Here is a 26,883-nt window from a genome sequence, read left to right as displayed (position 1 = left end):
ATTGCTTCAAAACTTGGCTTGTCCTTTTTTTAGTTTGTTAAGTATGTAATTCTGCCTTCTCCTGGATGTTTCTATTGGGTTTAAAAATATTTAACTCTAGTCAATTATACTTCTATATATTTGTAAATATATTTAAATCTAACTTACTTGGGATTTGTTTTGCTGGATGGGATGTTATGAGAATAATTTTATTCTTTTGTTACTAATTGGTGGTTCCAATTCTGTTAATCACTGCCTTCCTCGGTGACTGAAGACGTCTCATATATTGAATTATTTTGGGATAGAGCTTTACTATACTGAGAGTTTATTAGAGATTTTTATAGTATGTTTTAATATCTGAAAAGAACATTCTTCTCTCTCCCTCTTTATTCCTTTTCCCCCCAGGGTTTTGTTTGGCATTTTTTACAAGTGTATTTTTCTTGTATACAAGGAACACTTGTGTACCATCTCCCATATTTATTTTTTTATATTTACAAGGAGTATAATATGAGAAATATTGAATACATTTACATTTAGTCTTTCAAGTAGTGGATATTTTCGTATATTGTTTCAAGTCTTCTTTTATGTCTTTTATAGACTTGTCCTTTCTTCATATAATTCAAATTACTCACTATTGTTATTCCCCCCTGCATGTATTAGTTTCTAATAATTTTTCTTAGATTGTTTTTGCTATAAACAATGAAATTTTTACCTGTTTTATTACTGCTCATTCCACTACTCAGAAGTATTGTTGATTTCTGTTTATCTTACATGCAGTTGCTTTATTCAGCTTTATCAGTTACAACACTTTTTAGTGGATTTATTTACATTTTGTGGGCAATTTTATGGAAATTATAATGGTTTTATCACCTTTCTGATACTCATTTCTTGTAAGTATTGCACGTTACTTGTTCAGACAATATCTAAAAACTAAGTAAGAAGTAATGGTAGACACCATTTTGGTTATTATTCCTAAATCTCTTGTATGTATTTCTGGTGCTTCACCAGTAGGTATTATTTTGTCTGATAGCTGGAAAATGGGTAAAGGAGAATCACTTTACTGTTTTTTTGTTTTGTTTTGTTTTATTGTGGGATGTGAGGTAGTATTCGGAATGGGTATGGGACTTTATAAAATAGTTTTGGCATAGGTACTTACTGAGATTGTCATCTGGATTTATTTTAATTTAATCTATTAAAGTAATGCAATTTTTGTGTGTTTAATTAATAAGTTTACCAGTATTAAGTTACCTTCAATACCTGCAATAAGACCTTTTCTTTCCTGGTAGTAGATTGTTCTTTCCTATAAAAGGTTTGATTTTATCAGCATTTTATTTGACTTTTTTTACAACCTTATCAACAAGTGACTTGAGGCTATGACTTGTTTTGATGGTATCTTTATTAGGTTTTGATGTCAGGGTAGTTTTTGCTTGAAACTTAAGTGCATGCTGCTACCATTCCAACAGCCAAGCTATACTAAGCAGAACAGCAAACTAAGATTGTTTTTTAGTTGATTACAAAAATGAAAGAGTAGTATAGGTAAGTGGTCAGTGCCACAGATGTGGATTTAGGGTCTCTTTTTTGTAGAGATGTGTAGGGCCAGAATCTGACTTGCTGTGGCTCCTCCCAGTCCCAGCAGAGCTTTGTGTGTCAGGCTGCCACAGAAACTGCTGGACAGTCTGAGTCTTGCATACTACAATGAATACCCCAGAGACGTATCTCCAGAACAATTGATGTCTTTTTTTTTAATTATGTGAAGAAGTGAGGATAGTTTTCTCTCAACTTTAAACCAGCTATTAACAGGTTTTCAGCCCTTAATACTGTTTTCAAAAAAAGGACCACATCCTCCAGAGCATGATTCCTTGTTGTCACTAAACATAAACCCATAGGTGTTTTGGGTTTCAAACTTTTTTTTTTTTTTGATCACCTGGGAAAATAGCATATAGCAAAGTAATAGAAAAATTACAAAGCTCGGGAGGTTCAGTGTAATCTTTGTATGTTTCTGTTCACCATTTAGCCATTGTCTGGAAGGAACTTTGGACTTTGTATATTTCTTGCACCTTATTACTGAGAATATATTTCATCATAATTTCTAAAAAGTTGGCTTTCAACTAAATTTCTTGTCCCTAATGCCCTACATAAATGCCAAGAAACCTATCATTTATTCTAGTGGATGTGAAGATGTTTGATTAAACCTTTGTCTGTTTTCCTGGACCACTGGAAAAGCACTCTCTTTCCTGTTGCACATTCTAGCTCTGTCATTTCCTACCCCGATGTAATCTTCTAAAGACACAAACATCTTTATAATCCTTTATTATTTCCACATCAGAAATAGAATGCAGTTAGATTTTTCTGGTACTCCATATACCAATGATAATTATGTATGAACTAGAAATTAAAATATAAACATATAATTATATAGCCATGAGCAGAAATTACAGATAAATATATAATCTTGGTGTGAAGAAGGCTGTAAAATACAACATGATAAAGGAATACCTACTGAGAAAGAGAGTCGTAGCATATGGCAGACAAAAGATTAATAGCCTTAGTAAAGAAAATATGTTTAGGTGATAATATATAAAAATAATGTTCAGCTATATGAACAGTTCTTTATATTGTAGAAAGAAGTTATTACTTGATATTTTATTATTCTTACAGATGAACCAATTTTTTGTCATTTTTTCTATAGCAGAAACAAATTAGTTACTCCCCAGGACTGTGCAGCATAGAACACCAGCAGGAGATATCCAAACTAAAGACGGATTTGGAAAAGAAAAGTATCTTTTATGAAGAGGAATTGTCTAAAAGAGAAGGAATACATGCAAATGAAATTAAAAATCTGAAGAAAGAACTTCATGATTCAGAAGGCCAGCAACTTGCTCTCAACAAGGAAATTATGATTTTGAAAGACAAATTAGAGAAAAACAGAAGAGAGAGGTAAGAATCAAGTCATTTACTTGTCTCACAAATATTCCTTGAGTGCCTGTTGTATGCTAGAGATTGGAGATTTATGGGTAGTCTCCATCTCCCAGCCCTAGATTGGTAAATAGTAGATTATAATGCAGCCTGATGGGAAAGCAAACAGAATAGTAGGAGCACAAGGAAGATGCAGGAGCACCCGTGCACGAGACACAGAAGGAAACTTTGGTGTGTCTGGGTGTTTTGGACAAAATTATATCTAAGTCAAGACCAAAGAAATAAGAAAATACCTAACTGTGGAAGAGTGTCCAGACAGAAGTAGCAGGATTGTGTTGAGATGGAGAGGATGAGAGGAGCAAGGCTCATTCAGAAGACAAAGGCTCTTCCCTACCGGGGAGTTGTAGAAAGATGAGAGGGTGAGAAGTGAGTCTGCAGAAGGAAGTAGAGGCAAGATCCTGAAGGAGGGCAGAGAGTTTGGACTTCATCTTTTTGCCATTGAAGGCAGGTGACAGGGTGATACACATGGTCATGAAAGATCACCCTTGCTTCTTTGGGGGCGGGGCTGAGGGGAGCAGCTGGCAGGTAGGAACCTGGCTGAGAGAGAAGAGCAGGACTGCAGGTGCTGGCCCTGCAGGTGGAGGGAAGCGTGTGGGCTCAGAAGATCCCAGAGAGCCAGAACCTGGGTGCCATAATGGCCAGATGTGAGAAATTGCTGGTGATGTTCCTGTTTCTGGATTTTAGGCAGCTGAATATATGCTGTTGTCAATCTCAACTTCTATGGAAAGCCAAAATTTATTTAGTTTTGGTACATTCATTCAACATAATTTTTTAGAACCTGTGGTAGGTAAAGCACTGTTCTAGGCCCTGCAAACATAGCAGTGAACAGACAAAAAAATCTCCATCTTTATGGAGCTTTCCTTCAGTTAGATGAAAGACTACAAACAAAATAAGTAAAATATAGAATACACTAGGTAATGATAAGTGTCAAGAACGAAAAATATGGTACAGGACCAGCCCGTGAAGCACTGAGGGGGAGATTAATTGTATGTATAGGCCAGTCTGGGGAAGTTATGCTGAGAAGGTAATTGAAGTAAGGGCTGAAGAAAGTAGGGAGGCCCCTGTACAGATGTAGAAGAAGTACACTCTACACAGAAAACAGTCTGGTAAAAGAAATAAGGAGAAGACAAAACTATAGAGATAGTAAAAAGATCAGTGGTTGCCAGGGCTTGGGGGAGAGCAGAGGATGTCCAGGAAGATATCCAGGTCAGCGCAGCTACTCTGCGTGATGCTATGATGATGGGGTGCATGCTATCGTACACATGTCCAAACCCTGATAGAAGCTGTGAAGTTTGAGTGGTGGTGGTGATGTGTCCACTGTAAGTTTACTGACAAAACACATGTTCCACTCTGGTGGGGGTGTTGTGGGGAGGCTCTACCTGTGTTTTCTGGGAAATCTCTGATATGAACCTAAAACTTTTCTTTAAAAGTCTATTAAAAATAATGAGGCCAATATGGCCAAGGTAGACTCAAGGGGAAAGACTAGGAGAGGGTACAGGATCAGATCATGCAAGGCTTTGTGACAGCCAACTTCTGGTTATTTGCCCTGAGTAAAACCATTGCAGGGACATACTACAGGATTTTGAGTGGAAAACTGGCAAATACTGGGTTGTGTTTTAACACGGTTACTCTGGCTACTGGGAAAAAAAGCACTTAGATAAAAGCACAGAAATGATTTAGAAAGCTGTCCACGATACCCAGGCCAAAGAGGACAGTGGGTTGGCCTAGGGTGGAGGCCGAAGCAGTGCTAAGAAATGTTGGAATTCTGATACTCCTTAAAAGTAAAGACTGATTTTTGCTGATGAACTAGATGTGGAGTGAGAAAGGAAGAGGAAGAATCAAGGATGATAGTGAGGTTTGGGACCTTCACAGGAGAATGTAGTTACCATTTAGAGAGGAACAGTGCAAGAGAAGTACGTTTGAGATAGTACTATTATCAGGAGCTCATTTTTTAAAAGTTATGTTTAAGATGCTTATAGACACTCACATGGATTTGTCATGTAGGCCATTGGATAGATCAACCTGGATTTTAGGGTGAGAGAGAAAATCCTGGGAGTATTTATACTCATACAGTATTTAAAACATTGAGACTATATGAAGTCACTTAGTGATTGCTATCGATAGGAAAGAGGTCCAGCACTGAGCCCTGGCATGCTCCAGTCTTTCGGAGTTTGGAAATGAGGAAGAAACAGCCAAATGGACGGCACAGAATGATAGGAAGAAGACCAGGCAAATTTGGTGTCCTGGAAACCATGTCATGAAAGCATATCAAATCAGTCTATGTGTTAAATGAGATGAGTTCTGAATTGAGTAAGATGAGGCCCAAACAATGATCATTGAATTTAACAAGATGAGACTCATTGGTAACTTTGATAGGAACGATTTCAGTGGAACAAGTGGGCAAAAACCCCACAGTGGGATCCAAGATTTTAAGCGGTGCAGTTGGAAAATAGAGTAGTAGTTGGAGTCTCTGAAAAGCAAGTAGTGCAGTGCAGCAGTAGCTGGAGGAGAAATTTATCCCAAAAGAAATTATTTTGCCTTTTGTTGCTGTTTTTAGATGGAAGAAATAATATCAAGCTTATTTATAATCTGATAGAAATTACCCAACAGATGATTCAGGAGAGAGAGGGAGAAAAGTATTGGAACTGTACTCAAGCAGATGCTTAGCTGTGCTTCTCACCTGTGGAAAGAGAAGAGGGTAGAGTGCATGAGAACAGTAAACAGGGTAGTAGGAACTTGGTTATGTGTCACGCCCTCATGAGTTGGGCTTGTTGAATTTGAGGTTCTTGGCAAGATATCTTTGTGGAGATACCAAGCCAGCAGTTTAGATAAGCCCAGGAGAGGTTCAACTAAATTCAGAGTTCACCAGCATCACAGGTCATTGGATTCAGGTGGTGCAGTAAATGAGCCAGCTCAGGGGAAATGTATGGAGAGAGAAGTCGAGCATGAGCATTTACAGGAAGCACAGAAAGTGTGGGGACCAAAAAGGCAGAGCTGAAGTCTGGAAATAGAGTGTGGTGTTACCCAAGCCAAGAGAAGGTAGCATTTCAAGAGGGAGGAAATGGATGACGCTGTCCAAGGTGTCCAATGGACTGGATGTGATAACAGAACAGCAGCTGGTTGTGAGAGAACAAGTTTTTGTGGTTGTAGCTTGGCAGAAGCCAGATTCCTGTGAGGAACAGTTAGGTAATGAGAAAGTGGATACAGCACACCTGTTCAAGGTTTCCAGATGGTTTCCAGTGAACAGGAAGTCAGGGAATTGGAAAATGAAGCATGACATAGGGTTCAGGGAAGTGTGTTTGTTTTGTTTTAGTATGGAAGAGACTTCAGCTTTGTGTAATGCTAGTAGGAAAAAAAAAGTTTTACATAGAAATTTCACTCAGTTTATTTGTGTAGATGTTTTCCTAAAAGGCTTCTTTGCCATTTTTCAAGTTTTTATCCTTACTTGGAGTTTCTTCTGAATCAAGGAAGATTTTTTTAAATTTTATTTAAGTTCAAGTTAGTTAACATATAGTGTAGTATTAGTTTAAGAGGTAGAGCTCAGTGATTCATCAGTCTTATATAATACCCAGTGCTCATCACAACAGGTGCCCTCCTTCATGCCCATCACCCAGTGACCACCCCCCCCCAGCTACCCTGTTTGTTTCCTAGAGTTGAGTCTCTTATCGTTTGTCCCCCTCTCTGATTTTGTCTTATTTTATTTTTCCTTCCCTTCTCGTATGTTCATCTGTTTTATTTCTTTAATTCCACATATGAATGAAATCATATAATATTGTCTTTCTCTGACTGACTTATTTGGCTTAGTATAATACAGTCCAGTTCCATCCATGTTGTTGCAAATGGCAAGATTTCATTCTTTTTGATGGCTGAGTCATATTCCTCTGTGTGTGTGTGTGTGTGTGTGTGTGTGTACATCTTCTATATCCATTCATCCATCAATTGGACATTTTAAAGTGGCAGATTTGCTTGCACACAGGATGGTCTGTTTTCCCAGAATTTATCACTTAAATTATAATTTCATTTATATTCACTAATACAGTGATAGAAGAGGTTTTTAAGATTTCATTTTTAAAATCAGCCATTACTTATGTTCTTTGTTGACTTGGAATCAGTCATATGAAATTACCCAGAACAGATCCACATTGAATTTCATTTATTGCTAAGATATAAGCCTCTTTAATTTTTTTAAATTGAGTTTAGGTTGACGCACAATCTTACCTGTGCTCATTAGTGCAGCTGCCATCTGTCACTGTACAACACCGTTACAATAACATCGATTGTATCCCCTAGACTGTGCCTTTTATTTCTAGGTCTTATTCATTCCATACCTGGAATCCTGCACCTCCTACTCTGCCTCACCCATTCTTCCCATCTTCCACTGTCCTTCCCTTCTGGCAACTATGTTTGTTCTCTGTATTTATGGGTCTGATTCTGCTTTTTGTTTGTTTGTGTATTCATTTGTTTTGATTTTTAGATTCTACATGTCAGTGAAATCATATGGTATTTGTCTTTCTAGGTCTGGCTTCTTTCACTTAGCTTCATACCCTTTAGGCCCATCCATGTTACTACAAATGGCAAGATCTCAACCCTTTTTATGGCTGTGTAATATTGCATTGTGTATGTATATACCACATCTTCCTTATCCATTTGTCTATTGATAGACACTTGGGTTGCTTCCATATCTTGGTTTTGTAAATAATGCTGCAGTAAACAGAAGGTTGCATATATCTTTTCAAATTTGTGTTTTTGTTTTTCTTAGATAAATACCTAGTAGTGGAATTACTGGATCATTTGGTATTTCTGTTTTTAATTTTTTGAGGCACCTCCATACTGTCTTCCACACTGTTTGCATTCCCATCAGTGAGGGATCCTTTTTTTACACATCCTTGCCAACACTTACTTCTTTTTTTTTTTTATGTTAGCCATTCTGAAGGCGTGAGATGATAATCTCATTGTGGTTTGAATTTGCATTTCCCTGATAAGTGATGTTGAGCATCTTTTTCATGTGTCTGTTGACCATCTGTATGTCTTCTTTAGAAAAATGTCTATTTAGGTCCTCTTCTTGTTTTTTAATTGGATTACTTGGTTTTTGTGTGTGTTGAATTGTATAAGTTCTTTGTATACTTTGGTTATTAACTCCTAATTGGATATGTCATTTACAAATATCTTCTCCCATTCAGTAGATTGCCTTTTCATTTTGATGATGGTTTCCTTCACTGTGCAAGTTTTTTATTTTGATTAGTCCCAACAGTTTATTTTTGCTTGTGTTTCCCCTGTCTTAGGAGACATATCTAAAAAAGTATTGCTATGGCCAATGTCAGATAATACTGCCTGTACTCTCTTTAGCAATTTTTTCAGATCTCACATTTAGGACTTTAATCTGTGTTGAGTTTATTTTTATGTATGGTATGAGAAAGTGGTCCAGTTTCATTCTTTTGCATGTAACTGTCCAGTTTTCTCAGCACCATTTATTGAAGAGACTGTCTTTTTCCCATTGTATATTCTTGCTTCTTTTGTCATTGATTAATTGATCATTTAAGTGTGGGTTTATTTCACGTATCTCTGTTCCACTGATCTGAGAGTGGAAGTCCTTTCTTGTTTCTGACCTTATGGGAGAAGATCTCAGTTTTTCCCCACTATAGAGGATGTTAGCTGCGGGGTTTTCATAGATGACGTTTTTTATGTTGAGGTCTGTTCTCTCTAAACCCACTTTATTGAAAGTTTTTGGCATGAATACAAAGTTGAATTTTGTCACATGCTTTTTCTGCATCTGTTGAGATGATCACATGATTTTTATCCTTCATTTTGTTGATGTGGTTTATGATATTGATTGATTTGTGCATATGGAACCATCCTTACATTCCAGAATAAATCCCTCTTGATCATGGTGAATGATCCTTTTCATGTATTGTTGAATATGGTTTGCTGGTATTTTGTTGAACATTTTTACATCCAGGTTCATCAGGGATTTTGGCCTGTAGTTCTCTTTTTTTTGTGGTATCTTTGTCTGATTTTGATATCAGGGTGATGCTAGCCTCGTAGAACGTATTTGGAAAATTTCTGTCCTCTTCTGTTTTTTTGTAAAAGTTTGAGGAAAGTATGTATTAACTCTTTTTTTTTAAGATTTTATTTTATTCATGAGAGACACAGAGAGAGGCAGAGACACAGGCAGAGGGAGAAGCAGGCTCCATACAGGGAGCCTGATGTGGGACTCAATCCCAGGACCCCATGATCACGCCCTGAGCCAAAGGCAGCTGCTCAACTGCTGAGCCACCCAGGCGTCCCTAACTCTTTTTTAAATGTGTGGTGGTGTTCACATGTTAAGCCATCTTGTCCTGGACTTATTTTGGGGAAGTGTTGTTGTTTTTGCTTTTTTTTTTTGGAAGTGTTTTGATTACTGATTCACTTTGTTACTAGTGATTGATCTGTTCAGATTTTTTGTTTCTTCCTGATTCAGTTTGGAAGATAGTGTGTTTCTAGGAATTTATCCATTTCTTCTAGTTTGTCCAATTTGTTGGCATGTAATTTTTCATAGTATTCTTTTGTGACTGGTTGTATTTCTGTGGTGTCAGATGTTCTCTTTTGTATCTGATTTTATGTATTTGAGTCTTTTTTCTTACTTGATGAGTCTAGGTAAGGGTTTATCAATTTTGTCTTTTCAAATAACTAGTTCTTGGTTTCATTGTGAGTCTTTCTTTCTTTCTTTCTTTCTTTCTTTCTTTCTTTCTTTCTTTCTTTCTTTCTTTCTTTCTTTCTTTCTTTCTAATCTCTATTTCATTTTTTTTTCCTGCTCTGGTCTTTATTATTTCTTCCCTTCTGGTCACCTTGGGTTTCATTTGTCTTTTTTTTTCCCCCAATTACTGTAGGTATAAAGTTATATTGTTTGTGTGAGCTGCTTTTTACTCCTTGAGTTGGCCTGTGTCGCTAGATATTTCACTCTTAGAACTCCTTTGCTATGTCCCAGAGATTTTGGACCATTGTGTATTCATTTTCATTTGTTTCCATGTATTTTATTTCTTTAATTTCCTCATTGGTTCTTTGGTTGTTTAGAATATGAGATTACCCTTTCTCCCTTAGTTTACAAAAAGTGTCTTAGCACTGAGTTTACCTCTGAGGGTGAATTAGTTGTGCCCCTCAGAACTATCATTTTAAATAAGTTTTATAATATTAAATGTGTGATGTATGTATGCATGGATGTGTTAGGTAGGTAGGTACTTAAGAATGAAGGGAGGGGTGAATATATTTAGAGAACTGTTGAAAATTTCACTAAGGGTTTGCTAGCAATCTTGAGCTGGGTATAAGGAATCACATTGGAGGGCTCACTTTGGCAGCACAGATACTAAAATATGAATCATATTGGGGCCCACATGTCCCTTTCTTGCCCTGATCTCATTTTCCCGTACTTTCTGGTATATATGCAACCAAGTAAGGTGAACACTGTCACAAAGTCTACAAATCACAAATGTCTTCCTCAGGTTTTCAAACGAAAAACAAAGTAGATGTTGGTAGGCAGACAAGTCGATTAAATAAAAGGAAATGACTATGACTTTTAATTTTAAGGGGGAAGATTGGGATTTGGCACGTTTATGATATGTTATTTTTCAGGATAGAAGCATATGGTATACAATTACTTTACCTTTAATTCAGTTTCTTTTATTTCCTTACATTTCGAATTATGTTAGTCAAAGTGAAAGGGAAGAGTTTGAAAATGAATTCAAACAACAATATGAACGAGAAAAAGTATTATTAACAGAAGAAAATAAAAAACTGACAAGTGAACTTGATAAGGTGAGTGATACCATCCAATTTCTGTTCCCTGAGTGCATGCTATATGTTCTAGCACCGTGATAAAAATTGTAGATATAATTTTATATTTGATGCACAGTTTGGGTTTAATATTCCTCCTCCTTATATACAAAGATGACTTGGATGGTGCAGGAAGTTTTCATTACACCAGTTACACCAGTCTGTACAGGAATTCTGGAGAGAGGGTTTTGCTTATCTCATCTTATTCTTTGTCTCATTTATTTTTTTAGCCTTTATGCTTTATTTCACTTTCCATCTATTCTCATTTTCACTCTTCCCTGTCATATTTGGCACTTAATTCTGTCATGGCTATTGGAGTCAAGCTGGCCCGTGGCAAGAGCAGGAACATTTAGACCAAACTGGAGAAGTTTTGACAACTGTGATTCATATTCATGGTGGAGAACAACCTGTAGCTAGAAACAATATCATTGGTAGATTGGAATCCAGAGAAGCCAACTGCCTAAATGCTATAGCTTGAGTAAAGAGCAGAACCATATAGATTAGCCAGATTTATGAACAAAATTCCAGATACTTAAAAGGAATGTTTTTCCAGTTAGTAGCTGAAATTTCTTGAATTGCCATCATTCTGCGTTTCTTTTGTCAGGTCTTAACAAACAGCTGTAAAAAACCCTAATGTTATCCAGATGTTTCAGTAATCTTATTTATATTTAATTAAGAACATTTGGATAATTGTGTTTTAATAATGATTTCTAGGATTTTCCCTCAGCAAAAATATTTTGTTCAGTTATTAGTTATTCCAATAACAGATTGAAAGACCATGACTAAGTAGTCATAAAAGAGAGACTCTTTATTCTCTCTCAGTTTTCCCCTATATTCCATGTATCTTTCACTACTTTCCCATGACTAATTGGTTCTTTACACATTTAATAATGACTTTGCTTTTTTGCTTGAAAACTATTTGAGAAATCACTCCATTTTCTATTTTGTAAAATCTTATGAAGCTGATTTACCCAGCCACTGTGGGATGTGGCCAAAGAGAATAAGTAGCATGAATGCTTTAAGTATGAAGAATTTATGATGGTTATCGTGTAACTTTTAGTTATTTCCGCTAAAAGAAAATTAACAATATTTGAATTTTATCCAAATGGGTCACATAATTGTGATTTCATGTGTTTAACTAATATGACTATAAAATTAAATATTATTTGTGTTGGGCAGCCTGGGTGGCTCAGCGGTTTAACACCACCTTTGGCCCAGGGTGTGATCCTGGAGACCCAGGATCAGGTCCCACATCGGGCTCCCTGCATGGAGCCTGCTTCTCTCTCTGCTGTGTCTCTGCCTCTCGCTCTGTGTCACTCATGAATAAATAAATAAAATCTTTTAAAAGATAATGCATGCATTATTTCTGTCAATTAGACAGAATTTAAGATTCTGTAAGGAGTTACTTTGAGGTGTAAGAAATGTAATTAAACTCTAGAAAGCCTCTGCATGTAGTTTCTAAACAAATTACCTAGTAAAAAATGTATATAGTGGGGCTCCTGGGTGGCCCAGTGGTTGAGTGATTGGTCTGCCTTTGGCTCAAGTCATGATCCTGGGGTCCCAGGATCAATTCCCTCATCAGGCTCCCCATGGGGAGCCTGCTTCTCCCTCTGCCTATGTCTCTGCCTCTCTGTGTGTCTCTTATGAATAAATAAAAAAAATCTTTAAAAATAAATAAATAAGAAAAATACATGTAGTTCAAGAAAAATTGAATTAAATAATAATCAACATGAATGTAGATCAAATCTTGTATTCACCCTTTGGTTTTTTGTTTTTTTTTTTTTGTTTTGTTAGTAACCATAAAGTTCTGCCCAGTTTACCAGAAATACATATTTAGAGATAATTTATAAGCAATACTGTCTTTTTTTTTTTTAACTAAATTAGAACGTATGATGAAGAATGAGCAGAACTTTGAAAGCAAATTTATATGGTGGGCAAGTATTTAATGACATACGATAACAAGGAAATATTTATTCCTGGAGAAATAGAGACTGATCTGGGTTCTGCTGCAACCTTTTAAGCCTCTTCCCTGTTTCTGTTCTTTTTATTCAGCCTTTGTTTCTCTTTCTGCTTCACTCTCAGTTTACCTTAACTGAGCATCTTTACTGTTTCTTTTTGTTCATTCATTTTCTGGTTTGGTTTGAACTGTGTGTTTTCACCAAGAGGGATAACCAAAGAATACTTTTACGTAACATTGCTATACCAGCTCATCTGTCTGGAACCTGAGTGAAGATTCAAAGCAGAATTTCTTCTCACCAGCACTTCTGGTATAGAAGCCAGAAAGTAACTATTACGTTTATTTTGAAACTTATGTAATTAATATTATGAATAGGTTCTCACATTCACATTTTTAAACTCCAAAAATTTAAATTTAAAAGGAAATTGAAAAGGGGCACCTGGATGGCCCAGTCAATTAAGTGTAAGACTCTTGATTTTAATTCAGGTCATGATCTCAGGGTTGTGAGATCAAGCCCCACCTTGGGCTTCCTTTCCAAAAAAGAAATTGGAAAAAAGTTTGTTAATATTTTTTAGAAGTCTGTTAAGTTTCAGTTTTTCTTATAAGAAAGAGAGAAAGAGCATATACAAGTGGGGTATGAGGAGAGCAAGGGGCAGAAGGAGAGGAAGACAGAGAATCTTAAACAGGTTCCACACCCAGCTCGGAGCCCAACATGATTGGGGAGGAGGGCTCGATCTCATGACCCTGAGATAATGATCTGAGCCGAAATCAAGAATCTAATGCTAAACCAACTGATCCACCCAGGTGCCCCTGTTAAGTTTTACTTTTTATTAAGAGATAATTTTTTTGCAAACATATATTAACCATATCTGTTAGGGAGTAAAAGGAAATGGTTTCTAGTAAGGAAAAGTATTGTTTCTTGTTCTTATTATCTTACAAAAAAGCAAAATTATAAAAATAAATAAAAGCTACCCATGGTCTCATCACTACAAAACAACCTTTTTTTTTTTTTTTTTTTTTTTTTTTTTACAAAACAACTATTATTTAGTTTTATATGTTCCTTTCCAGGTTTTGTTTGTATATGTATTATTACATAGGTGCAGTTATACTTGCATTCTATTTTCTAATATGCCTTTCATTTAAAATGTCATTAGCATGTTTCCATATTCTCTATTATACTGTACTATTCATTACTATAAGCTAGATATGTCAAGTTACAAATAGTGAAACTGTCTCATTCCCAAACAAGCAAAATGAACTAATACTTAGGTAGAATTTGTTAAGTGCAAGTCCTCTTCTGAGTTACTTTGTGTAAATCATTTAATCCTCACAAAAACTCTGTGAGGTGTACCCTGTTACTCTAACCATTATATAGGTGAGGAGACCAAGGCAGAGGAGGATGAGGCTTCTTTCCTAATCAGAGAACCAGGAAGTTGCCATATAGAATTTGACAACAGGCAGTCTGGCTCCAGAGTCCATGATCTTTTTCAATAATAATGAAAAGATTAGCATTTCTTTGACTAACACCAAACAAATCTACTTAAAACTATTTCTAACTATTGTAACATGGCTATGCAAAATCTGCATTTCCTCTCCTTCCTGAAAATGTCTAGCTGATCTCACTCACAAATTAGTTAGAAGGGCTGTCAAAAAGGACTGTCAAAAGATAATAAAAAATAATGTGTTGTAGGAATTAGCAAAGATATTGCATCTACAAAAAAATTGGTAGACTTCTGTTTATGCTAAAATGAAGAGATTAATGAATCTTCTCTAGAAAAGAACACTTCAAAGTGGACACAGTTGTCAGAAACAACTATTTAGGAGCTCTGGGGATTAACCAGAGGAAGACCACTACAAAACATTGCTGAGATAAATGAAGGAATATCTAAACAGAGAGAGAGATGTACCCTGTTAATGAGTCAAAAGAGTAGGAATTGTTATAGGAGCTCAGTTCTCCTACAGTGTATAAACTCAGGGAAATCCCTGTCAAAATCCTGGTAGGCTTTTTGTTGGAATAGAGAAGTTTATCCTTAAATTTATTTGGGGATACAAAAGACCTATATAATAGCCTTGTGCAACAAAAATTAGAGGATTTACCTGACAGTATTTTGAAACTTACTAGTAGTATTGGCATCATGGAACCATAGAGTAATGATCTAAAAATAAGCCCTCATATTAATGGCCAGTTGAATTTTCAGCAGAAATCCCAAGACAGAGGCATCTGGGTGGCCCAGTGGTTGAGCATCTGCCTTTGGCTCAGGTCGTGATCCCAGGGTCCTGGGATGGGGATCGAGTCCCACGTCGGGCTCCCTGCAGGAAGCCTGCTTCTCCCTCTGCCTATGTCTCTGCCTCTCTCTGTCTCTCATGAACAAATAAATTTAAAAAAAAAAGAAGAAGAAGAAGTGCCAAGGCAGTTCACTGGAAAAAAGATAATCTTTTTAACAAATGGTGCTGGAACATTTGGATATCCATGTGCAAAAAAGTTATCTTAAATTTTTATGCCATATAAGAACATTAACTCAGTGGATCATAAAATGAAACATGAGAGATAAGCATAGGAGAAAAATCTTCATGATTTAGGGTTAAAGATTCATAGATAGAAATTATACAACCCATGAGAGAAACATAACAATAAACTGTACTTCATCACAGTTTAAAGATAACATTAAAAAAACTAAAAGATATACACAGATGAAGGAGAAACATTTGCAAATTATTGACCTGATAAGAAACATACTCAAAATATAGAAAGAACTTAAAACTCAATTATAAGAAATGCAAACAATTCAGTGAAAAAAATGAGAAATTTGAGTAGTTACTTCATGAAAGATCTGTGAATGACCAACATGTGAAAAGATGTTCAGTTATCGTTAGAAAAATGTGAGTTAAAGCCATATATTGCTGTATACTCTCAAGAATGAGTAGAATCAATAAGAGTGACCATACCAACTATCGGCAAGGATATGGAGGAATCAGAACTAGTATAGGAACTCCTATACTACTTGTGGGAGTGTCAGGTGGTGGTATAGCCACTTCAGAAAATAGTTTCAAAAGCTCTCAAAAAATTAAGCATACATTTACCACATGACCCAGAAATTCTTACAGATATTTATATAAGAGAACTGAAAACCTAGTCCTTTTAAAGACTTGTATATGAATGTTCATAGCATCATTGTTCACAAGAGCAAAGAACTGGAAACAGTACCAATGCCCATTAGCTAGTGAATGAGCAACTAAAGTTTACTATTATCCATAGAATAGAATATTACTCAGCTGTAAAAAAGAGTGAATTTCTGATTGATGCAATACTGTGATTGAGCCTCAATAGTGTGATGAGGGAAAGAAAAAAACTACATGTTGTGACTTCATTGGTATTAAATTTCTTAGAAAAGCAAAACTATAGAAATAGAAAGCAAATCAGCAATGCCTGAACTCAGGTTGGGAGTCAGAATTGACTGCAAACCAGCAGTGGAAAAATTTCTCCTATTGGAAGTATACCAAAACCAGATTGTGGTGATTGTTGTACAGCTGTTTAAATTTATTAAAAATCATTGAATCATACACTTGTAATGGATGAATTTTATTCTATATAAATTATAACTCAGGAAATCTATAAAAAGAAAACAGCTGGTAAAGTACTATTTCAGAGGTATATGGCGTACCTTGAGATATAGAACTTAAATCCCGTATTCTCAATAAGCAGATAAGGGTGTATGTTGGCAGTGATAGCTTCTCTGGACCCCATTGCCTTCTGGGAAGACAGTGAGGTTGGAGATAAAGCTAAACAGAATTACAGCTGTGCTCCTTTGGTAGAGGGGAAGAAATAAAACTGCATTGGGACTTGTGCCAAGACTGTCTATCTCTCACAGAAGTACAGGCCAAAAATACATGAGAAAACCCTGGCTCATGAGGAAGATTCCTCCATCTGTTTTGATGGAGAAGTTGACACACGATGACCTTTAGCCAGATCCAGCTCTCAGACTGTTTCTTTATGCCCCACGAACTAAGAATTTTTACACTTTTAAGTCAGTTTTTCTAAGAAGGACAAGATGTGATAGAGATCATGCATGGCCCACAAAGCCAAAACTATGTACATCTAATTCTTCATTGGAAAGTTTGCAGACCCCTCACGTAGAACATGAATTTGGCCTGTATTAGAAACTGAACCATAGACACATATGCATGTATACATACACCCACACATACAAACTCACACACACATATATATAAAGACATTTATTGTAAGGAATTTGCTCATCTGATGATGGAGGCTACATGTCCTAAGATCAATAGTTTGCAGTCTGGAGACCCAGGACAGCCTATGTGGTCTTAGTCCAAATCCAGAGGACTTTAGACCCAGGAAGAGCTGCTGTTTCAATAACAGTCCCAAAGCAGGAAAAACCAATGTTCCAGCTTGAAGGGACATTCATTTAGGGAGGAGAAGCTCCCTACTATTCATCTTACTAGGGTCAGCCGTTTTGTTCTGCAGGCCTTTAGATGATTGGATGGGCCCACTGTCTTAGGGAGGGCAATCTGCTTTACTCAGTCTCCTGATTCAGATGTTGATCTTATCCAAAGACACCTTCACTCAGTAATGTTTGGTCACATGTGTTAGTAGCCTGAGGCCTAGTCAGGTTAACACCGAAAATTAACCATCACCTGACCCCTCATCCCCACAAACCTGTAAATAGCTCTTCTAGGAAAAAATCACCTCCTTCAGGTTGAGTACTCAAAAAGAAATGAACACAGTATCTCTAAAAACATCCCAAAAATCAAGAAAGGAATAGCAATAACTAATGCAGATTAACTGTGAGAAAAACCATAACCGTGAGATAAAAATTGAATGCAAATATTTTATAAGTTTTAAAAAAACTTTTATCAGAAAAACCATAACCGTGAGATAAAAACTGAATGCAAATATTTTATTAGTTTTTTAAAACTTACTAAGGCAGAAACTTTTGCTTCTGTGACAGATTAGCTTACATCATACCCACCACCTCACCAAGAGCTAGATTTTTGTAAAAACTATCTTAATATGCTAAGACTATTTCCTACAGCATTTATATGCAGGAAAGCATTGGAGAGATAAAAAGGCAGCCATCATCACTGACCAAGATCCTATAGAGGAGTGCAAAGAGATGAGCTCTGCATTCAGTGTTGCTTTTCTTCCTGAGGCACTTGCTGATATGAAAGCAGTAGCTGAGTATCCAGGAAGCTGAGCACAGTAATCCACAGTCTCACAAGTTTAGAGAGATGAATACAAGCTCTCAGTTGGACTCATTGAAAGGCTACATTTTAGGAATAAGAGTGAACCAGAAAGAGATGAAACCTCTCACTGACTGATACATAGCCTCCAAGTAACTCAGTACCTGACCTCTCTTGAGTCCAAATGCCTGCCAGAAGTAAAGGTAAATACTTCCTGGAGGAAGATACTCTACAGAGCCTCAGATTACGTCTAAAATTTTTATACAAATATGTGGTATACATTAAACAATTACCATGCATACCAGGAGATAAAACTAAATCAGCGAAAACCAAGAGTAAAAATATAATAACAAAAACAAAAGAAAGAAAATTGAAAGAAAGCTAGACAGTCTGTATAAGCAAGCCCACAGGGATTCCCATCAGAATTTCCATATATTAAATTTTAAAATAACTGTATGATTGTAAATGGAAGACATGAAGAATTTCAGCATATAACTAGAATATATGCAAAAGAGTCAAATGGAACTTGTAGAAGTAAAATCTAAAATAGCCAAAATACTCAATGGAAGATTTTAACAGTAGATTGAAAATAGCTGAAGTAAAGAGTGAACAAGTAAAAAATTTTCAGACTAAAGTATGGGTAGAGATTAAAAAGGATGGAAATACTTAAAAGAGGGCAAAGACCAAGGGTGTGACAAATTACTACCAAAATGACAAAAAGATCTGATGTACAAATATTTGTTCTCCCAGATGGAAAGGACAGAAAGACTATGCCAGAGCAGCATTTGAAGAATTAATGGCCCATAATTTTCCAAAACCTATGAGAAGCATTTAGGTACAAATTCAAGAAATGCCAAATTCAAGAAAGGTGATAAATAGAAATTAAATCCTTTCTTAGAGGCATCACAGAAAAACTGCTAAAAACCAGCAGCCAAAGAAAATCCTAAAAGCAGCTAGTGAAAAAAGTCACATTATATTCAAATGAGCAAAAGTCAAACTGAAAGTTGACTTCCCACCAGGAAAAAAAAAAAAAAATGAAATCCATAAAGGAATCAAAACAGGGAATAAAAAGGAATGACATTTTCAAAGTGCTGAAGGATAAGAATTGCCAACCTGGAGTGTTATATATGGCAAAAAATGTCTTTCAAGGATCCCTGGGTGGCGCAGCGGTTTAGCGCCTGCCTTTGGCCCAGGGCGTGATCCTGGAGACCTGGGATCGAGTCCCACGTCGGGCTCCCGGTGCATGGAGCCTGCTTCTCCCTCTACCTGTGTCTCTGCCTCTCTCTGTCTCTCTTTCTCTGTGTGACTATCATTAAAAAAAAAAAAAAAAAAAAGTCTTTCAAAAATGAAAGCAGAAATTGAGACTATAGCAGACTACTGGACAGTCTATTTTCTTCAACAAATAAAATATAAGAAAAAAGTGCTGGAGCAGAATTGCTATGGACAGAATGTTTGTGTCCCTTCAAAATTCACGTGTTGAAACCTCGCCCCCAATGTGATTGTGTAAGGAGGTGCTGCCTTTGGGAAGTGATTAGGTCGTGAGGTGGAGCCTTCATGGTGGGAGTATTATCCTTATGAAAGTGACCCTGAAGAGCCCCCTCATGCCTTCTACCTTGTGAGGACACAGCCAGAAAACAGCCATCGGTGAACCAGGAGCAGACTTCACTAGACACTGAGTGTGCTGGCACCTCAATCTTGGACTCTAGCCTCCAGCCTGTGAGAAATAAATGTTTTGTGTCCAATCTCTGATATTCTAGTATAGGGACCCAAATGGACTAAAAGCTTAAAAATAAAAGAGACTTAAAAGATATAGGAACCATTAAGCTGTAGTTTCTTGTTGATATCATGATTCAATTTCGTAAACTGTTTAGTTTTTTGATGTTCTGAGATAACTGGGAATTTGATCAATTACTACCTTTGTGATGATATAAGGAAACTCATTAAATTTCTTTAAGTGTGATTATATTGTTATATTTTTAAAGATCCTTATTTGCTAGACACATACACAGAAATACATATAGGTAAAGTTATAGATGTCTGGTATTCACTTCAGAATAATTCAGGAGGAAGGGGTAAGGAGACAGAATGCAAGTGAAATGACTGTCATTGAGGTGATAATTCAATATTGACGTTGGCTGTGGGCTCATGGGAATTAATTTATACTGTCCACTTTTGTATATGCTGGAAATTCTTTGTAAGATTTTTTTAAAAAGAGGATGACATGGAGACATTTACAGACCAAGAAAAAAAAGAAAGATGTTACCAGTAGAACATGGGAAATTTTCAGACAGCTGAAGAGTGTTCATAAATGGAAGTAATTCGGTGTAGGGGGTAAAGGAAAAGCAAGGGCAGAGGAGAATTCAGAATATTTGATGTTTCCAAATGCAGTCACCAGATTTCATATAATATGAAATCAGGAAGCAAGCATTTTTTAGTGGAATATGGAGAGCTATCAGATTTAACAAGAGGTATTTGCATACCTTGTATTCCTGTTCCTAAAAGTCACATGTGTCTTTAAAACTGCTTTTCAGCTCACCACTTTGTATGAAAATGTAAGTATGCGCAACCAGCAGTTAGAAGAAGAGGTGAAAGACCTAGCAGACAAGAAAGAATCAGTTGCACATTGGGAAGCCCAAATCACAGAAATAATTCAGTGGTGAGTACTCTTTTTAAATGTGTTTTTATGGGTGATTTTGGACATATGGCCAGATTGGCATGAATTCCAGAAGACTATTAACATGACATTTTTTCTTATTTTTTTGCTTTAAAAAATAAGTTTCCCTGAAAAGCATAATTTTATTATTGACCTGTTGTTACTCATCTGCATCCTTCTATATTTTCTTTTAAGTTTCTCTTTTCCCCAACTGCAGCAAGTATCCCATGTCAACTCTCCACAATTACATTGAAAGCTGTTATTTTAAGACTGTTGGTTCTTAAAGAACTGAAGGAACTCATTGACTAGCAATAGAAGTTCCTGTCTAAGACCAAAATTGCTATATTTGTAATTATTTTAAGAAACAGTCTGGAGAAGAATTTTGAACCTGAAGATGTTGTCCTATCATCTTCTTTCATAATTACAGCAGATTGTTGTATACATGTCATCATAAAAACCTTAAATGATTATAGTTTCATTTTATTAACTATTCTTTAAGGTCTCAGGATTCAGTGTAGAATGAATTACTTCCATAACTTTCCACATTAACTATTTCGTAAAATGATTCTGGCGTTTATAAAAATGCTTATTTTTATAAAACATGAAAAAAGTTGAATTCAGCAGGGACTTTATCTTCTAAGGAAAACCTATTTTCTGAATTTTAATATTTACTTTTCAACTTTTTTATTCTTTTTGGCACATCATGGAGGTTTAATTTATATGAAAACTGTTTCTTTGTGTATCTATAGACCAAGCATTTAGTAGGAATTTTAGTTTCTTGTACTCTTACTTTGGTTCCTTAAGCAATTTTTCTATTTTCCTACTTATTGCAAATTAATACCCTCCATCTTAAATAAAATCAGAGGTGGATAAACACTGCCTTTTTAAGTGATCTTACCCAAATAACTCAAGTATTTTGATATAGACTTAACTATAGAACTCCTATGTTCAGTCATCTGTGGCTCATGAATGTGACTATACAGTGCATATCTAAATGAAAATGCCCAAATTGTAGAAATTTGGTTGTGTTCCAAACACTATAATACAGTTAATAGTTCATTAATGTTAAATTTATGTCCTTGATGACAAGGACATTTGCTAATTTCTGAAGCAAAATCATTCTAATCTTTATCCAAGATTATAATACCAAAAATTATAACTCTTCATTTATAGCTCCATTATTATGTAATCAAATGTATAATTAAGCTATTGCTGAAAATGACTTTTTACAGAAGAAAAAGATGATGTGGCCAGATCCTGAGTTCCTAGACCATTGATTTTTTTCCAGCAACAGGCATGATGGGTTCAGATGGAATGGGAAGTGGTTCTAGTAAAAGAAAGAAGCTTTTAATGTAGACTTTCTGGAAAGGGTTAGTAGAAAGGATGAAGATGAAAGGGTTTTTTTTTTTTTTTTTAATTTTATTTATTCATGAGAGACACAGAGAGGCAGAGACACAGGCAGAGAGAGAAAAGCAGGCTCCATGCAGGGAGCCCAACATGGGACTCGATCCCGGGACTCCAGGATCACACCGTGGGCTGAACGCAGGTGCTAAGCCGCTAAGCCACCCAGGTGTCCCTGTTTTGTTTTGTTTTTTTTTTTAAAGATTTTATTTATTCAATCGAGACAGAGAGCAGGAGCCAGGGGGAGAGGCAGAGGCAGAGGGAGAAGTAGGCTCCCCCCGAGCCCTAGGGGCTCAATCCCAGGACCCAGAGATCATAACCTGAGCTGAAGGCAGACACTTAACCATCTGAACCACCCAGGCATCCCAAGGCGAAAGTTTTTACATGATACTACAAAACACTCATTTTAGGCTTTTCACATTCAAGTGCAATGTGCAGAAGAAACCAGGAATGTAAGCAAGTCAGTTTGCATAAAAGCTGTTATTTAGAAATGGGCTAATATATTAGGGCACCTGGATGTCTCAGTCAGTCAGTTAAGCGTCCAACTCTTGGTTTTGGCTCAGGTCATGGTCTCATGTCATGAGATTCAGCCTGATGTTGGGCTCTGCATACTCAGCACGGAGTCTGCTTGAGATTTTCTCCCTTTCCTTCTGCCTCTCCCCTTGCTCATGCTCTCTCTAAATAAATAAATAGATAATTCTGGGGGGAAAAAAACAAAAAGAAATGGGCTAATATATTACATAACTAATTATTAAATACTTAATAGGGTATTGTTCTCAGAGTTCTCACCTACTGGAATGTTAAATCTGAGACGTTCTGTCCATGCTTAAAAAGGTCAAGAGTCAGGACACCTGGTTGATTCAGTGGTTGAGTGTCAGCCTTCGGCTCAGGGCATGATCCTAGGGTCCTATGATTAGAGTCCCACATCAGGCACCCCACAGGGAGCCTGCTGCTTCCTCTGCTTATGTCTCTCTCTCTCTCTCTCATGAAAAAATTTATAAAAAGAAAAAAAAAAGAAGGTCAAGAGTCTCAGGGTATTCCCAGTTTTTTAGTCTTAGTATATTAAAAAATGAAGTGATGCCAGAGACAGGAAGATGATGGTGGAGTAGGAGGGCCCTAGGCTTACCTCATCCCATGAATACAACTAGATAACTGTCAAATTATAATAAATACCCCAGAAATCACACTGAAGACTGACAAAACAAACACCACAATTAAAGGCAGAGAAGAAGCCACATTGAAAAAGGTAGGAAGTGTGGAGACGTGGTTTAGGAAAGAAACAAACCCTGGCTGCTGGCTTGGAAAATAAGAGGGGCTAAATTTCGTGAGTTCTTGGAGCCAGCAGGGTTTGAAGACTGGAGTTTTAAAGGTCAGCAGGCTTGGCTGGATAGAGCCTAGAGGGTACTGCACTTCTCTTGGAAAGAAGGCAGGCAAACAGCCTGGGGTCGGAGTTGGGGGGAGCAGGGTGGACAGACACTGGTTTTTTCTCTTCTTGTAGTGCAGCCCAGAGAGACAGCATTCATAGAGAGAATTCTCTTGAGAATAAAAGGAGCTGGCCAGCACCATGTCCCACCCCTGCCCCTCAACATAAACACAGAGCCACCTGTGGGAAAATACTGGCTGCCTAACTTGGTTCCACCAAGCCCCACCCCTAGGTGCTCTAATGGAACCATTCTTTCTAGTCACACTTAGCTTAGCTGTAGTGTGGTGGTCCCTCCCCCCTTGAAGACTAGCACAAACCCTTGTCCATACCACATCTCCTGACCAGAGAGTTCTGCAGTGCCTCAGTTCCAGAGGATATGGTGACTAGTTTCATTTCACAAGCAGACCAAAACAAACCACCCAACCCCGTGAAAACTTACCACATTCAGGCCAGAGATCAAACACTGCCCATAGCAGGAAAGGACAGCCTCTGCAGGTAACTGGCCTGAAGGAAGAGCACCCAGAGCACCACAGGATATGAAAAGATGCTCAACATCACTGATCATCAAGGAAATACAAATCAAAGCTATAATGAGATACCACTTCACACCTGTCAGAATGGCTAAAATCAAAAACACAGGAAGCAACAAATTGGCAAGTATGTGAAAAAGAAAGCAACCCTCATGGACTACTGATGGGAATGCAAACAGGCCCAGCAACTGTGGAAAACAATATTGAGGTCCCTCAAAAAGTTAAAAATAAAACTATCTTGTGACCCAGCAATCACACTACTAGGTATCTACCTAAAGGGTATAAAAATACTAATTCAAAGGGATACATGCACCTCTATGTTTATAGCAGCATTATCTGTAATAGCCAAATTTTGGAAACAGCCCAAGTATCTGTGTATACACACACACACAGAGGAATATTACACAGCCATAAGATAGAATGAGATCTTGCCGTTTGCAACAGTATGGATGGAGCTAGAGTGTATTATGCTAAGCAAAATAAGTCAGTAAGAGAGAGACCTATACCATATGATTTCACTCATATGTGGAATTTAAGAAACAAAACAAGCTAAGGGAAAAGAGACAAATCCAGAAACAGACTCTTACCTATAGAGAACACACTGCTGGTTACCCAGAGGGAAGGTGGGAGGGGGGGATGGGTGAAATAAGTGATAGGGATTATGGGCTGCACTTACCTGGATGAGCACAGAGTGTCATATGCAAGTGTTGAATTACTATATTGCACACCTGAAACTAATATTACACTGTATGTTTATGAACTGAAATTTAAGTTAAAACTTTAAAAAATGAAATGATGCCAAGACAAGGTTTTAGGAACTTGTGATACACAGTATTTTAAATGTTTCCATTGGACAAAAAACAGCTTTAAAACAGAACAAGCACTATTGTATGTAAGACCTCATTTGGATGCATTTCTAACATCTTACTTGGCCCCCTTTGCCTTTTCCTATGTATATAAGACCTCATTTGGATACATTTCTAACATCTTACTTGGCCCCCTTTGCCTTTTCCTATCCCTTTCATATGAAAGAATAACTTTTAGGGAAGTGAGACCTTGTTGCTCCTCACTGTGTTAGAGTAGGGGCCTTTCTTCTCACCATTGGCTCATCAGAATACTTCACTTTTTCTTTGAAATGAGATGACAAAGAAAGGTCAGACTCATAAGCTAGTCCAGAGACTGATTTTTTTAAATGCGTCTCCTCTCATATAATGCACTTTTCTGGTATAATAGAAGGTACAATGGCCTATAAAATATAGTTTTGCCTTCAAGTAGCTTATAACATACCACTGAAAAGTTTAAAAACTAATGTGACCATATCTGGAGATCAGTTAGAAGACTTTAAGTTGCCTTATGCATTATACAATACTGATTTTCCTATAGTATTATAGAGTTACCTTAGACTGGGTGCTTGAGAGAATGGGGGGTAATCATTTGAACCTGTAATGCATTTTCTGAAAACCCTGAGGTTAGTAAAGGGTCCTTATATGTACATTGAGTGAATTGGAGATTTCATATAAAACAATAGGAATTAAGACTAGTGAAGGTACATGAATATTGGGTAAGAATTTTAGCTTTATGTATAAGAAAGAGAGGGTTTTTGCAAGGATAAAGGTATTGATTAGATGATGCATTAGGAAAACAATTCTTGGGATACCTGGGTGGCTCAATGGTTGAGCGTCTGCCTTTGGCTCAGGGCATGATCCCAGTCCAGCGATCAAATCCCACATCGGGCTCCCTGTGAGGAGCCTGCTTCTCTCTCTGCCTGCGTCTCTGCCTCTGTGTCTCTCATGAATAAATAAATAAAATCTTAAAAAAAAAAAAAAAAAAAGGAAAACAATTCTTTACAATGGTGCTCAGGGTGAAATGGAGGGAAATTTGGGGAAAACTGAACAAATGGTGGAGAAAATGTTGTAAGAGAAGAAGCTATAGGACTTAATTATGAAGGAAGGGCAAGAATTGAGGGAGAATTAGTATTTCTGAATTAGATTAAGAAAATGATATTATATAAGTAGGAAAGTCAGAAGGAACCAACTTTGGGGAAGATAAAATCGATTTTGTTTGTGTTATTTTGCTTACTGGTATGTCTGAACTCATCCTGAGACATCTGGGTACAGAGTTCCAGTACACTTTTGAAAAGGGTACAGAAAGGTTAGGGTGGAGCATGTAAATTTGGGGATTTAAGTCCTAGTCAGTAAAGCCATTAAAGTTGTTGAGTTCTTTTTAAAGAGCTCAGAAGAAAGGATAATTTAGTGAGGGCAGCAGGAAAGTGTTTTCACAATCAGAAAAGGGTCTCAATAATAACACTTTTATTTCCCTTTACTTAAATTCCCTCTTATTATTTGAACTATTCCTCATTCATTAATCTTCATTTGTGGATAGTCATAGGTTATACTGATTACAGTACATTCCAGGCATTGGGCTGAAAATCTACTTGTACAAGATTCTCTTTTAGTTAACACAGCAGTCCTATGAGGTAGAATTATTATCTCCATTTTGTAGGTGAGATAGCAGAGAGCAAGAAGGGTTAAATGACTTAGCCCAAGTCCTGGAGCTGGTGAGCAGTGAGTTAGGATTTGAACCAAGGTCTGTTTGACTCAATAATCAAGTCCTTAAGTGACGCTACTATGTATATTTTATGTCCTTGACGTTTTAAGAACTGTATCTTCTAAATCTTCTCTTTCCTGAGGATGCCCCACATAATAGTCAGAAGTAATAAGTATTTCTGCATTAATTATTTGAAAGAGATTGGGAGGAGAGGACTAGCTATGGCAGAACAAAATCGATCAAAATTGGCCTTTTGTAGTTGAGTAGTTACTTGAATAAACTATGGTTTCAGCAGAACAGTTGTGTAAATCAGACTTCAGAAAGTATTCTGAGTTAGTGAGGAGTTAAATACAAGCATAATTAGATACAGGTTGTATCGCAATGACAGGGAGTGGGATTGGGACAG

General features: G+C 36.8%; 1 protein-coding gene across 22 annotated transcripts in view; it reads left to right on the top strand.

Annotated features, from left to right (window-relative positions):
• Positions 1–26,883, top strand: part of CDC42BPA (CDC42 binding protein kinase alpha) — a 306,715-nt gene that overhangs the window by 209,651 nt on the left and 70,181 nt on the right. For 20 of the 22 annotated variants that reach the window (XR_012032812.1, XM_072830231.1, XM_072830236.1 and 17 more), the window contains 3 exons: positions 2,669–2,916; positions 10,638–10,743; positions 20,455–20,579. Coding sequence is in view for 21 of the 22 variants with exons in the window: in XM_072830231.1 (XP_072686332.1) it covers positions 2,669–2,916; positions 10,638–10,743; positions 20,455–20,579 (479 nt within the window). In the remaining variant the exon portion in view is untranslated. The remainder of the gene's footprint in view (positions 1–2,668; positions 2,917–10,637; positions 10,744–20,454; positions 20,580–26,883) is intronic. The other 2 variants (XM_072830229.1, XM_072830216.1) reach the window with 1 other exon arrangement.

The sequence above is a fragment of the Canis lupus genome, chromosome 6, assembly GCF_048164855.1.
Source record: "Canis lupus baileyi chromosome 6, mCanLup2.hap1, whole genome shotgun sequence".
Classification (NCBI taxonomy): Eukaryota; Metazoa; Chordata; class Mammalia; order Carnivora; family Canidae; genus Canis; species Canis lupus.
Note: the sequence above shows the minus strand (reverse complement) of the source record. Positions and strands in the feature narration are given on the sequence as shown.